The sequence below is a fragment of the Gossypium hirsutum genome, chromosome A01 (assembly GCF_007990345.1).
Source record: "Gossypium hirsutum isolate 1008001.06 chromosome A01, Gossypium_hirsutum_v2.1, whole genome shotgun sequence".
Taxonomy (NCBI): Eukaryota; Viridiplantae; Streptophyta; class Magnoliopsida; order Malvales; family Malvaceae; genus Gossypium; species Gossypium hirsutum.
The window spans coordinates 111,014,840-111,030,557 of record NC_053424.1 but is presented as its reverse complement, the minus strand read 5'-3'; the positions used below and the strand labels follow the sequence as shown (position 1 = coordinate 111,030,557).

General features: G+C 35.6%; 1 protein-coding gene across 1 annotated transcript; it reads right to left on the bottom strand.

Annotated features, from left to right (window-relative positions):
* Nucleotides 1–4,069: 4,069 nt before the first annotated feature.
* On the bottom strand, nucleotides 4,070–4,846 carry LOC107925387 (uncharacterized). The gene has a single exon (XM_016856050.1). It carries the CDS (start codon nucleotides 4,844–4,846, stop codon nucleotides 4,070–4,072), a length of 777 nt encoding a protein of 258 aa, XP_016711539.1.
* Nucleotides 4,847–15,718: the final 10,872 nt, after the last annotated feature.

The following is a 15,718-nucleotide window of genomic DNA, read 5'->3' as shown; positions in this document are numbered from 1 at the left end:
AATATTGGTCTGTTTACTAGGCCTGACTCAACCCAGCAGTATTAATTTTTAAATATATATAATACATCAAAAATACTAAAAATATTAAAATAAATATTTCACAACAAATTAAAAATAAAATTTTAAAAATATGTATATTTAATTAACACTAAGATAGATGCAACTTAACAAGCAAATGCCTCTAAAATAATAACAAAATTAATAATAAAACAAGTGTTATACTAGACCTATCCATGTGGCCCGGCTCAAATACCAACTCTAAAAGTGAGAGGGTTTGGGTAAAAATATAGACCCGAAAAATGAGTTTAGACAAAAAAAATAAGGCCCATTTAGAAAATGGGTAGGGCATCGGGTAAGGCTTTTTAGGCCCGAGCTCGGCCCGAGCTCGGCCCGATCTGGCCCGATATGAAAACAAAAGAAAAAACCTATTTTTTTATTTTTTATTATTATTTTCTTTCTATTTTCTTGTTGTTTTTTCAATATTTTGTTACCATTTCAAAATTATGTTGCTTCTATTTTGTTGTTATTATTTGGATATTGTATAACTCTTATTTTATTGTTAATTTTGTTACTATTTTTCACATTTGCTTGTTAAGTTAAATTTATATTAGGGTTATTTAAGTATACATATTTTTTAAATTTATTTTCAATTTGTTAGGGAACATTTATTTTAATGCTTTTAGTATTTTTGATGTATTATATATGTATTTAAAAATAATATTAAAATAATATTAAAAAAAATATTAATACGAGCAGGCCGGGCTCAGGTTTTAGTGTTTTTATCTGGGCCGAGCTTGGGTAAAATTGTAAGTCTATTTTTCAGGACGAGCCTAGAAAACAGGCCTAAATTTTTTGTTAGGCCCGACTTGGCCCATGGACACCTCTATGTTATACAATATCTAAACAATAACAACAAAATAATAGCAACATAATAGTGAAATGGTAGCAAAATAGGGAGAAAACAACAAGAAAATAACATTAAAAAATAACAAAAAAATAACAAAAAAATTTCCTTTAGTGAATTCGGGTCGGGTCTGAGCTAAAAATGCCTTACCCGAGGCTCAACCCTTTTTTTAAATGGACCTTATTTTTTTTTTGCCTAAATCCATTTTTTGAGACTATATTTTTATCCAAACTCTCTCACTTTTCGAGTGGGATTTCAGATCGGGCTGGTTGCCCCAAATCATGAACAGCGACTCAGTTGACCTGATCTATTTTTTGACTGGACTTAGACTTAAGCTTTTAATGTTAGGTTGCTTTAATCTTACCTATTTCACTATTCAAAATTAATAAAAAAATTAAATATATAATTATATTAATATTTAAATATTTATAATTAAATTTGAATAAAAATAATTCTAATAATTTTTAAATAATATAACATATCATTTGGGTGAGCTAGACCAACCTAAGTTCGATTTCAGGTTTAATTTTTTTAAAATCAAATTTCAATCCAATCCATAAATATCTCTACTATTAATATTTTAAATAATTTTTTATATACATAATGTAAAATTAATTTAATATAAAGCTTTAACAATTTAATGATGAATATCTTGTTATCCCTACTTGATCTTCATATGAACTAGAAATTAGAGGTTTCAATCAGAGCATTTTAGAAATTAAATCATCATAAAAGGAAGTGTTAAAAATGGCAAGGATTAAGATAGGGGTGATCGTTCGATCGAATCGAATGAAAATATATTGAGTTAATTGAGTTGCGAATCTTATTTTATTATCCTAACTCAATTTGAAATTTTCTCGAGTCTAGTCGAGTGAGATAGAGTTTGAATCGAATCAAATCAAATATATTTGTTCAAGTTAAATTAAAAAAAATGACATTGGGTCCTTGTAACCACTATCATCTGCCGTAATCAAATTTACCCACCATAATCAAACTTGTTATTAACTTTCATCCACTCATAATTTATTTATTAATTTTTATATAAGGGTTAGCTTCTTTACTTGCTTAGTTGTTTCAATTATCTTTTTGTTCTTATCACTATATATTTTGAAATTAAAAAATATATTAAATATAAAAATGTATTTTTTAATAAAATTTATTTTAAAGGTAACATGTGAAATTGATATCAACATAAAATTTTAACACGAACATTTTATGACATCATCAATAATTCAATTTTAATATAAATTTATGAAGATTCAGTCTGATTAAAACAATTCAATAATACAAATAGTGCAAAATATGAAATTTAATTTAATAATATAAATAGTAGATATAAATAAAATTATTATTATTTATGTTTAGGGATTTGTTTTGGATAATATTTTGATTTTTGATATGGGGTAAAGAGTAAGAAGTAAAAGTTTAAGGGGAAAATAAATTTTTTTAGGGGGGTTTTGAAAGAGTGAAATTTTAGTGGGAAAGTAAATGGAAGGAGTAAAATTTTAGGAAAAAATATTAAAAAAATTGAGGGGAAAATGGTTTTAGTGTAAACGAGGTGGGATGAGAGAGGAGTAAAAGTTTTGGGAGAAAATGAAAGGGAGTAAAAATTTTTGGGAAAAGTAAAAAAGTTTGAGGTAAAATGTAAAGCATTATAATTTGGTATTCACTTTACTCGAAATTAGAAAAAAAGAATTCATGTTGATTGAATAACTCAATTTGTTTAACTTGAAATTTGAATTTTTTATTTTATATTTTATTGAATCGAATCAAGTTTATTCCTTTTGGCATTTTTCATTTTTCTTTACAGGTTTAGTTTGGATTGGTGAGATTTTTAGTTATTGTTAGTATAAAAATAGTGGTGATGATAAGATTAGATATTGTGACAATACTATAAAAAATAAAGAAAAAATAAAAGGAAAAGATTGGAAAAAAAAAAGTGAGTTGTCTATGTTAATGAGTAACATATAGATATTACAGATATAAAAATTTTATGTATGATGAAACCAAATTTTCTTCTAATCTCTTTTTTATCCTTTGATTTAACAATTCTCTTCACCACCCTAAGCTTTGATACCATCTCCTTCATTATTACCCTTTTCCCTGAGTACTCAATCACTGATCTTAGAGTTAATGCCAGTTCCACACTTTTAGCTTTCACAAGCCTCCACCTTCTCCTCATCCTCAATGAACGTATTGCACCTGAAATTTTCTTTTTATATGATTTCCAATAACCCTGGAGTTGGATCTTTACTCTCCCTCCAACACATTCGCTCTCTAACTTTAACTTCAAACCTCGTACCAAATCGACAACTGCTTTACCCTGTTCTGTAATAAACCATTTAATGCCTCGCGAGTTTTCTAATTCTTGGTGCTTGTCTGCTTTGTTGGATTGTAGTTTGCATATGGCTTGGGATACCAATTGTTTTAACTCAGGGTGTTGGGCCATGATTGTCGGAGCTGTTGTTTGAAGAGCTGTCAATGCTCCTTTTATCAAAACATTGCTATTGCTGTCGTGGTTTGCAAGATAGCATATGAGAGTTAATCTATGGCAATGTAACTTTTTATCACCATCGTCAAGTAATAGCTTGATTAACAATGGTACGCCGTTCGATTCAATTATAGACTTCGAATGCTCGCAAAAGAGGTAATTATTTGGGTAGATAAACTTTTGCAAAGCAATAGAAGCTTCCATTGCAACTTCCCTGTCCATATCGCCTAGTCGGGCCACCAGTGGACTAATTACTTGGCACTCTTTCGTTGAAAAAGACCTTGCCAATGAACCGACTGACTTGATTACCGGAATTCTCAGTTTTATGTTGTCGAATTCTTTGATTACCTTCAATAGCTCATCGACAACTGCCTTTGCAGCCGGAGAGGAACTCTTAAAGGTGGAATGTCTAAATTCATTATTTGATTCAGCAATGGCTGTAATTTCTCTTATAATCATTAAGCAATTGTATTGTAATTCATTTTTTTTCGTTTTCATCAACTTAGCCAAGCATAGCATTCCTTTTGTCTTCGTCAATGTCTTACAATTTGAAATGCTCCCTTGAACAAGCATCCATAAAGCCCTGGAACAACTAAGTTTCAATTTCGGATTCGATTTAGTATCATCTGTAGGTGACAGCAACGTAACCAGCTACCATATCACATTCTCTCTGATTAAAGCGTAACCAAATTGGCTGCTTGAATTTGATCAGACATCGCCGATGTTCTTGATGAACGACTTAAGATTGTAGAAATCATTTCCTTCAGAATAACCCTTTTCCTCTCCTTCTCGTTAGCTAAAAGGCAAAGTGTTTTGACACCCATGATTTGAGCATCCAAAGATATCTTCTCCTTTAAAAGCTTTTGTAAAGACGGTACCCCGTTTTCTTCATAAATAATGTTCTTATACTCATCGTTTTGCTCAGCAAGTGATGCCAGTTGTTTCACCGCCAGGACGCGATCTTCCAATGCACGCCCCATTTTGACGGCGGCGATGCAAGACCACACCTTAACCTTAACTGGTTTCTCGTACGTCGGCATCGAGCAATTTTGGGGCATGTAGATGGAAAGCAGCCATTTCATATCGCTGATAGAAGCATTTAAACAGTTGAATAGCTCCACAAATTGGGTTGCATTGCTACAGGTGGTGAAGAGTTTCCAAAACAGGTTTCCGCACTTGCATTTGTGGACAATGGAGAGGGCGTGCTCAAAGCCAACCTTAACCTCGGCGACTATGCAATGAAGTGGGCGCAAGTAAAGGGAAGTATGCGTTGAAGTAACGAAACAAAGCAGGGTTTTCAGCATTTGCGATAGTCGATTAACTAACGACTCCAATTCGGAGACTTCCTTCTTGAACGACTTAGCCTTGTTAGCCGATGTGCAAACATCATCCCCTAAAGATATCAAATCCCAGAGTTGCTGAATCTGTGTTCTTGCCTCCCAACTCAACATTGTTTCAGTTCACATTGCTGACAAGCTTTTTTTTTTGACATGCCGGTTCTCTTTGTTACCGTTTCTTTTAAATTTAAGCGCCTAAGGTTAAAATCATGCAATAATGTTGCTTGATATTTTCGCCACCAGTCAATGCCATAGCTAGTCGGAGACGATCGCTCAACAGAGTTCGAGAAAATTAAAGAAACAACAAAAACCCACTTTTGTTTTTTCTGGTGAAGTGAAAAAGGGCCCACTTGACATGTCTCCATATGATTTTATCACATTACGGTCTTGGTATATGCCTTCTGGAAAGTCTGATGTTCGATTGCGCGATTGTTAGGCTACGAGATTGCTAAGGTTGCGCAGTATAGCTAAATGTTTAATTTAAAGAAGTTGCAGGACTCGAAAACAAAATTTTTGGATCAGCCGTTCATTTCGATTAGACAGCGCCTTTTTTTTGTATGTGTGTGTTTATTAACAAAATACTAGTGTCATGGGTTGCGCATGGGAGCCCGCAACCATGACACATCTGTGCGATCCATCAAGAAGGAAGGAGGTCATTTGGCCCAATCGGACTAACCCGTTGCTTGAAGAGATTGAAGGCCCATCTACAAGTTAGACAAATATGGAAACATGATCTTAAAAGATATGATTTTATAATCTTAGAGATTTTAGATATGATATGTAATCTTATAAGATATTATTTTATAAGATTACATATCTTAGATAAGATAGGTAATCTTAGAAGATATGATTTTATATTCTTAGAGATTTGATTGTAGATACCCTTTAATCATAGCCGTTGATGTACTTGATTTTGTACTGTTGGATTTGGAGAGGCTCAACTATAAATAGAGGCCTCTTCCCTCATTGTAAAGCACTTGAGTTGTGTTTGGGAAGAATTCTGTTGAATCTTTCTTTTGTGGAAGTTAGGCTGACTTAGGCATTTTTGGAGTAAGAAACTGCCTAAGGCCACACGGATTGTGAGGCAAGAATCCTAAGTCCGTGACAGTTGGTACCAGAGTGGGTTTGAAAGCACTTTTGAGAAATGTCGAAAGAAGCTGTTGATCAGAATGAGCCAATGGAGACTAGTGGGAGGGCTAGAAAGGCTAGTCGATCGAGGGATATGCTGTCGAGCTTGGAAATTCGAGTGGTTAATCTCAAGGAGTCTGTTGGTGACATGAAGGAGACACTCGAAGTGGTCCTGACCCGTATGGAGGAACTGAGGGAAGATAGCAAGGAGTTTGTGTTGGACTCCCTCAGATCCACTTCAGACAAACTGACAGGGAGGGACGAAGCTCTTGAGGCCCTGCTGACTGCCATGAAGGAAGAGATTGCTGAGCTTAAGGGGGAGCTCAGAATCTGTAAGGCTGCCCTGGGAAGTGGGATGTTGGCTTCAGGACCGAAGCAACGTCATGTGGATATTCCAAAACCCGAAAAGTTCAAGGGGATTAGGTCCGCAAGAGAAGTGGACAACTTCCTGTGGGAATTGGAGCAATATTTTCGAGCAATTAGCATTGAGGATGATGCCACCAAGGTAAACACCGCTTCAATTTACTTTTCTGATGTTGCTCTCTTGTGGTGGAGACGTAGGTCCACGGATGAGAAACGTGGAGGAACGACCATTGGAACTTGGGAGGAGTTCCAAAGAGAGTTGAAGAAGCAGTTTTATCCGCAACATGCTGAAAATGAGGCTCGTGCTAAGTTGCGTCGACTTACGCAATAAGGCTCTGTTCGAGATTATGTTCGAGAATTCAGCGAGTTGATGCTTCAGATCTCAGACTTGAACGAGAAAGAAGCATTCTATTGGTTCGAGGATGGTTTAAAAATGTGGGCCAAGCAAGAGTTGCGTCGCCTAGATATCACCGAATTGACCGAAGCTATGGCCAAGGCAGAAAATTTCTATGATATTAGGGGAAGAAAGTTTGATAATAATGATTCTTCTAAACCCAAGTCGAAACCCAAAAACAATGGTGGGGAAACAAGGATCATAGGGAAAAGAATGACGAAGGCCCAAAGTCTAGTCAAGGTAAGCCTTGGGATAGAAAAGGACCAATGAAGTGCTTTCTTTGCCAAGGCCCACATAGAATGAGTGTCTGTCCAAAGAAAGCCGCTTTTCATGCCATGGAGGCACGCGAGGAAGCTGAAGATGACACCAAAAGCCTCAATTCAATATTAGGAGGTGTCGAAGAGAAGTCAAGCAATGGGTTGATGTTTGTGGACATCATCGTAGCTCGCAGAAGATTGAATGCACTTGTTGATACTGGTGCGTCTGATTTATTTATGTCTAAAGAAATGGAAAAGGAATTTGGCCTTAGAATCGAGGAAGATTCGGGACGAATCAAAACGGTGAATTCAGAAAGCATTCCCATAACGGGTGTGGTAAAAGGGGTGGAACTCAAACTTGGCGAGTGGACGGGCAAAGCGACCATTAAGGTTATCCCACTTGATGATTACGATTTTGTAGTTAGATTAAGTTTACTTGACAGACTTAATCCGGATATTCACCCTTCTGAGAATTACATGACAATCTCCGATGCAAATCAACGATATTGTAACAACCCGGTTTTGACTCTAATCGGACATAGTGGTTTCGGGACCACAAGTCCGAGTCAAAAAAATATTTTAATATTATTTTGTGTGTTTATTATGTGTGAATTTAATTGTGTGAAATTTTCGTGTTTTAATTTTGTCATTTGAGTGTCCGATTAAATAAAAGGATTAAATCGCTTAAAATAAAAATTTAGGGGTTAAATCTAAAAGTATCTAATTGTTGTTGTCTTTTTAAAATGGGGGATTAATGATGCAATTAGACTAAAACATAGATAGTGGGTGGCAAAGGACTAATATGACCTTATTATATATGTTTTGTTTATTAATTATTAAAGGTTAAATAAGTAAATTAATAAATAATGTATAGTATAATAAAACAAAACATAAAACAAGCCATTATCATCTCTTTTGTTGGCCGAATGTTGCAAAGAAAGAAAACATCCATGGCATTTAGGGTTTCGGCACTTTACTAGCTTGATTAAGGTATGAAATTGTTTCGGTTTTTGATGATTTTTACGTTTTTGAGATCGTTGCTTTGAATACTTCAAAACCCATGTCTTAATTTTGTGAATTGATGAATATTTTGAATTATGCCATTGATGAATATTTGTGTTTTGGGATGTTTGATGATGAATAATGGAAGATATGTCTTAGATTAACATGTTTTGTCTTGGGATTTTTGATGAATTTGAGTATTTAGGGCTAGATTGTGAAAATAAATTTTTGAGGGACTAAAATGTGAAATAAATGAAATGTATGGACTTGTATGAATACAAGGAAGATTCGGCCTAACTATAGTGTTGTGAGATTTTGTGTATTTTGTGTTTTATGCAATAGGGACTAAATTGCAAAAAGTGTAAGATGTCTGGGGCAAAATGGTAATTTGCCCATTTAAGTGTTTTTGGATAAAATTGAATGATTTGATGAATAAAAGGGTTAAATTTGACTATGTTTAGATCAAGGAACGAAGAAAACGAATTTGGATCGGGGGAAATCGAAGGTAATCGAATAGTCGATCGTGTTTGCTGATATCCGAGGTAAGTCTATTAGCAACTAAAAGTTATTAAGTTAATATTTATACATGCATACTAATTTTATCTTATGATTGAGCTATAATTTAAAGTATAATAGTTGAATAAACTTTGGACTATAGATATTGTATATAACATGTTCGAATATACAAGTATGATCTTGTATAAATTATTGGATTAATCAAAGGTATGTATAAGATATAGGTATATATATATATATATGGTTTGAATGATTATATAAGTATGTATATATATATATAAAGTCGAATAAGCATGCAAATATACATGTATGCGTTGTGTATTGAATTTAGTTATGTCATTATATAAGTATGCGAGGATTGATTGTGCATTTATATATGTACAAGTTTTTGTTTTGAAATTAAGTATGAAATTATACATTCATATGGTAGATTCGAATATGTATAAATGCACATGTATAAATTCTTGAATCGAAATTTGGTATGGAATTATATATGTATGTGAAAGTTTCGATTTTGTATGTATATTCACGTACAAGTTTTTGAATGGTAGTGAAGATATGAAATTGTTAGTTTGAATTATTATAAAGTGATTGAATATAATACAGACGTTTCGTCTAGCAGGCTTAATGCCGGTGAAGTAATTCAGACTTTAAGTCTAGCAGGCTTAATGCCGGTGATACATTTCAGACTATATGTCTAGCAGGCTTAATGCCGGTGATACATTTCAGACTATATGTCTAGCAGGCTAAGTGCCGGTGTACTGAATCAGGCTTTAAGCCTAGCAGGCAAAATGCCGGTGAATCTGTTTAAATTGTGTTAGAATATGCAATGGATATATCTATGATTTGTGATTATATGAAATCAATGAATACATATGTACATTAGATATATGTGATTGATGAAATTATAAATGCATATGGTGATATGTGGTAGTTAAACATATATATGTTGAGCCTATGTGTTTGATAATTAATCATGTATGCATTTGAGATATATATATATATATGTGTGTATTTCGAATGTATGTGTTACCTAGGTATTCAGGTATAAATTCATAATGAGTATATTTATATACAAACAAATATAAGATGTGATTGATGTATATATATTTGTGTTAGATTTGAATTGATTTAGAACATACCATGAGTGTACATATACAATCGGTTTGATATGTATATAATATGTATATATATGCTCGGTGGTATACATTTAATTGTAATGTTGTTTTGTATAATATATATATTAAACTGAATTCATCCGACAGGTATACATATCTGACTATAAATGAAATGGTCTGAGTAGAATAATGTATGAATGTTAGTTGGTTGTGTTAGTTGAAATTTTAGTAGAATAGATTAAAAAGGTTATAATAATTATGTGTTTATAATTATGCATTTAGTTATGCTGGAGACTTACTAAGCTATAAAAGCTTACTTCGTTTGCTTTCGTTCATTCGTTTTTATAGATTTGGAGACGCGTTACGAGCTCGGGGATCATCAGCACAGTCCATCACACTATCGACTTCTTTTGGTATTTTGTTAAATATTTGAACTCGATCTTATGGCATGTATAGGCTTGATAATGTTTTGGTTAGTTTTGAATCCTATTGTGTAAATAGCAATGGGAAAAGAGTTTAGTTTCCATGCTTGAATTTGATTATATATGTTCATGAATTGGACTTGCATTTGGAATTAGATATTAAAGTTATGTTTATGTGAGCTTGGTTTCGTAATGCCTCGTAACCCTAATTCGGCGACGGAGACGGGTTAGGGGTGTTACATTTTATTGGTATCAAAGCTACGGTTTAGTCGATTCTCGGAACTAGCGTAGCGTGTATGAGTCTAGCTATACATGCCATATTTTTATATCGAGATAGTGTGATGACTGCTGACGTCTAAAAATGTGCTTTCGTATAGTAATGGATCCCGAACGAGCCGTAGCTGATGATGTTGAGAGTATAGCGCCTGCTCCCGCGCAAGGGACAGAGCCAGTAGATTCTCGACCAATCTCGAGTAACCAGGAGGGAGAGGCTAAACAAGCCTTCTACCAAATGATGAATGACTGGTTTACTCATTATGTCCGAACTAATCCGGTTACACAACAACCTCCACCCCCGACTAATCCATCTTCGATTCCTGTTATACCCCAAGTAAGTGATCCGATGAGATTACTTAAGCATCCGGTTGACAAAATTCGAAAACACGGGGCCGAAGAGTTCAGAGCTACTGATGATGATGATGCTGAGCGAGCTGAATTCTGGCTTGATAATACTATTCGAGTGTTTGATGAGTTGTCTTGCACCCCTGATGAGTGCTTGAAATGTGCCATATCCTTGCTACGGGACACTGCATATCACTGGTGGAATACACTAGTATCGGTGGTTCCGAAAGAGCGAGTGACCTGGGAATTCTTTCAGACTGAGTTTCGTAAGAAATACATCAGCCAGAGATTTATTGATCAGAAACGTAAGGAATTTCTTGAACTGAAACAGGGTCGTATGACAGTGACAGAATATGAACGGAAATTTGTGAGACTTAGTAGATATGCTCGAGAGTGTGTTTCAACTGAAGCTATCATGTGTAGAAGATTTGAAGATGGGCTGAATAAAGATATTAAACTGTTAGTTGGTATACTTGAGATAAAAGAGTTCGTAGTACTTGTTGAACGAGCTTGTAAAGCTGAGGAGCTCAGGAAAGAGAAGAGGAAAGCTGACTATGAAGCTCGAGATTCTCGTAAAAGATCATTCAGTAAATCATTTCAGTCGACCTCAAGGAAATTCAGAGCGGATCATAGCCAATCTAAAGCTACTGCAGGGTTTCCTAAGTATGATCGAGATCGACCCCTTGTGAGTTCACGAGCTACTTCAGTTGCTAGCGTTGGTAGTGTTCGACAAAATAGATCAGAGTGCAAGCATTGTGGGAAATGGCATCCTGGGGATTGCAGATTCCATGATCGGTCTTGCTTCAAGTGTGGTTCAAAAGATCATTTCATTCGAGAGTGTTCGATGGTAGCTGAGCAAAACACTGTGCAGGATACCAGACCGAGTAATGTGCCAGTCCGAGGTAGACCGCCGAGACAATTGAGTAATGTAAGTGGTAGTCAGAGAGGAACCAGGGACACAACAATTCGATCTGAGGCCCGTGCACCTGCCAGAGCTTATGCCATCCGTGCTCGAGAGGAGGCTTCTTCTCCAGATGTTATTACTGGTACTTTCACTCTTTATGATACTAATGTTATTGCATTGATTGATCCTGGTTCGACTCATTCTTATGTGTGTGAGACTTTAGTATTCAGTAAGACTTTGCCTGTTGAGTCTACTGAGTTTGTAATTAAAGTATCGAACCCCCTGGGCCGGTGTGTTTTGGTTGACAAAGTGTGCAAGAATTGTCCGTTGATGATTCGAGATTTATGTTTTCCAGCTGATTTGATGTTGTTACCATTCGACGAGTTCGATATAATTCTGGGTATGGATTGGTTAACTCTGCATGATGCTATTGTAAACTGCAAACGGAAAACTATTGATCTACGGTGTCAGAATGATGAGATTATTCGGATCGAATCTAATGATCTGAATGGTTTATCAACAATAATATCCTCGATGTCGGCTCAGAAGTATGTGAGAAGGGGTTGTGAAGCTTACCTTGCATTTGTTCTTGATAGTAAAGTGACCGAAAAGAAGATTGAATCTGTACCAGTAGTGTGTGAGTATTCAGACGTGTTTCCCGAAGAATTACCGGGTTTGCCACCTATTCGAGAGGTAGAGTTTGGTATTGAGTTAGTACCAGGGACGACTCCCATATCGATAGCTCCGTACCGTATGGCACCGACCGAATTAAAAGAATTGAAAGTACAGTTGCAAGAGCTGACTGATAAAGGTTTTGCACGACCGAGTTTCTCTCCTTGGGGTGCATCAGTTCTATTTGTGAGAAAGAAAGACGGAACGATGAGAATGTGCATTGATTACCGGCAACTCAATAAAGTGACTATAAAGAATAAGTATCCGTTACCACGGATTGATGATTTGTTTGATCAGTTGAAAGGGGCTACTGTGTTTTCAAAGATAGATCTGAGATCAGGCTACTATCAGTTGCGAGTTAAAGACTCTGATGTGCCAAAGACTGCTTTCCGAACGAGGTACGGACATTATGAGTTTCTTGTTATGCCTTTCGGACTTACTAATGCACCTGCTATTTTCATGGATTTGATGAATCGGATCTTTAGGAAGTATCTGGATCGGTTTGTGGTAGTATTTATTGATGACATTTTGATCTACTCTCGAGACGAAAATGAGCATGCTGAACATCTGAGACTTGTGTTACAAACTTTGCGAGATAAGCAGTTGTATGCAAAGTTTAGTAAATGTGAGTTCTGGTTACGTGAAGTCAGTTTTCTGGGCCATGTTGTATCAGCATCGGGTATTTGGGTTGATCCGAGTAAAATTTCAGCTATACTTGATTGGAAACCTCCGAGGAATGTTTCGGAAGTTCGAAGCTTTCTGGGGCTCGCTGGCTATTATAGACGTTTTGTGAAAGGGTTCTCTATGATTGCGACCCCGATGACAAGGCTACTACAAAAAGACGTTAAGTTTGAGTGGTCAGAAAAGTGCCAGAAAAGTTTCGATCAGTTGAAAGCTCTTTTAACCAAAGCTCCAGTCCTAGTTCAACCCGAATCGGGTAAAGAGTTTGTTATCTATAGTGATGCATCTTTAAATGGTTTGGGCTGTGTATTGATGCAGGAAGGCAAAGTTGTAGCCTATGCCTCGAGACAGTTAAAGCCGCATGAAAAGAACTATCCAACGCATGATCTGGAATTGGCCGCTATTATATTTGCGTTAAAAATATGGCGTCACTATCTGTTTGGCGAAAGATGCCATGTTTATTCCGATCATAAAAGCTTGAAATATTTGATGACTCAGAAAGATCTGAATTTGAGACAGCGTCGATGGTTGGAATTGTTGAAAGATTACGAGCTTGTGATTGACTATCATCCGGGAAAGGCTAATGTTGTTGCTGATGCCCTAAGTAGAAATTCATTGTTTGCTTTGCGTGCAATGAACGCGCATATGGCTATGTCTGACGATGGTGTGATAGTAGCTGAGTTGAAAGTAAAATCGTTATTTATTCAACAGATTTGTGAAGCCCAGAAAGTCGATGATGATTTAATTGCAAAACGAGCTCAGTGTGACTTAAATGTTGATTCAGAGTTTCTAGTTGATGCTGAGAATTGTTTGAGATTTAGAAACCGATTATGTGTTCCGAAAAATCCAGAGTTAATTCAGATGATTTTGAATGAAGCCCACAATAGTCGATTTTCTGTTCATCCGGGTAGCACAAAAATGTATAATGATCTGAAACAACACTATTGGTGGCATGGAATGAAACGGGACATTTCTGACTTTGTTTCGAAATGTTTAATATGTCAGCAAGTAAAAGCCGAACATCAGGTACCTTCTGGATTGCTGCAGCCGATCATGATACCTGAATGGAAATGGGACAGAGTTACGATGGATTTTGTATCCGGTTTACCGTTGACACCGAGCAAGAAAGATGCAATCTGGGTTATTGTTGATAGGTTGACAAAATCGGCGCACTTTATTCCGATTCGCACGGATTTCCCACTCGATAAACTTGCTGAATTGTATGTTTTTCAAATTGTGAGATTGCATGGTGTGCCTATTTCTATCGTTTCAGATAGAGACCCAAGATTCACATCGCGATTTTGGAAGAAATTACAATATGCTTTAGGTACGAAGCTACATTTTAGCACAGCTTTCCATCCGCAAACAGATGGTCAATCCGAGCGAATCATTCAGATACTTGAGGATATGTTGAGATGTTGCATTCTTGAGTTTGAAGGTACGTGGGAACGATATTTACCTTTGATTGAATTTGCTTATAATAACAGCTTTCAATCTAGTATCAAAATGGCACCTTATGAGGCTTTGTACGGTCGTAAATGTCGTACACCACTGTATTGGACCGAGCTCAGTGAAAATAAGATACACGGGGTTGATTTGATTAAAGAGACCGAACAGAAAGTGAAAGTGATTCGGGACAGTCTGAAATCAGCATCGGATCGTCAGAAATCTTATGCGGATTTGAAAACAAAAGATATAGAATTTCAGACCGGCGATAAAGTGTTTTTGAAAGTCTCACCATGGAAGAAAGTACTCAGATTCGGTCGTAAAGGCAAATTGAGTCCAAGATTCATTGGACCGTATGAGATTATAGAGCGTGTTGGACCGGTTGCTTATAGATTGATGTTACCACCTGAGCTAGAAAAGATTCACAATGTATTTCATGTTTCGATGCTCCGTAGATACCGATCTGATCCTTCACATGTGATTTGTCCGACGGAGATTGAAATTAACCCTGATATGTCATATGAAGAAGAACCGATTAGCATTCTGGCTCGTGAGATCAAAGAATTACGAAATAAGAAAATTCCGTTAGTTAAAGTGTTGTGGCATAAACATGGAGTTGAAGAAGCAACTTGGGAGTCAGAAGATACAATGAAAGAGCGTTATCCAAACCTATTCACCGGTAAGATTTTCGGGACGAAAATTCCTAAGGGGGGGAGAGTTGTAACAACCCGGTTTTGACTCTAATCGGACATAGTGGTTTCGGGACCACAAGTCCGAGTCAAAAAATATTTTAATATTATTTTGTGTGTTTATTATGTGTGAATTTAATTGTGTGAAATTTTTGTGTTTTAATTTTGTCATTTGAGTGTCCGATTAAATAAAAGGATTAAATCGCTTAAAATAAAAATTTAGGGGTTAAATCTAAAAGTATCTAATTGTTGTTGTCTTTTTAAAATGGGGGATTAATGATGCAATTAGACTAAAACATAGATAGTGGGTGGCAAAGGACTAATATGACCTTATTATATATGTTTTGTTTATTAATTATTAAAGGTTAAATAAGTAAATTAATAAATAATGTATAGTATAATAAAACAAAACATAAAACAAGCCATTATCATCTCTTTTGTTGGCCGAATGTTGCAAAGAAAGAAAACATCCATGGCATTTAGGGTTTCGGCACTTTACTAGCTTGATTAAGGTATGAAATTGTTTCGGTTTTTGATGATTTTTACGTTTTTGAGATCGTTGCTTTGAATACTTCAAAACCCATGTCTTAATTTTGTGAATTGATGAATATTTTGAATTATGCCATTGATGAATATTTGTGTTTTGGGATGTTTGATGATGAATAATGGAAGATATGTCTTAGATTAACATGTTTTGTCTTGGGATTTTTGATGAATTTGAGTATTTAGGGCTAGATTGTGAAAATAAATTTTTGAGGGACTAAAATGTGAAA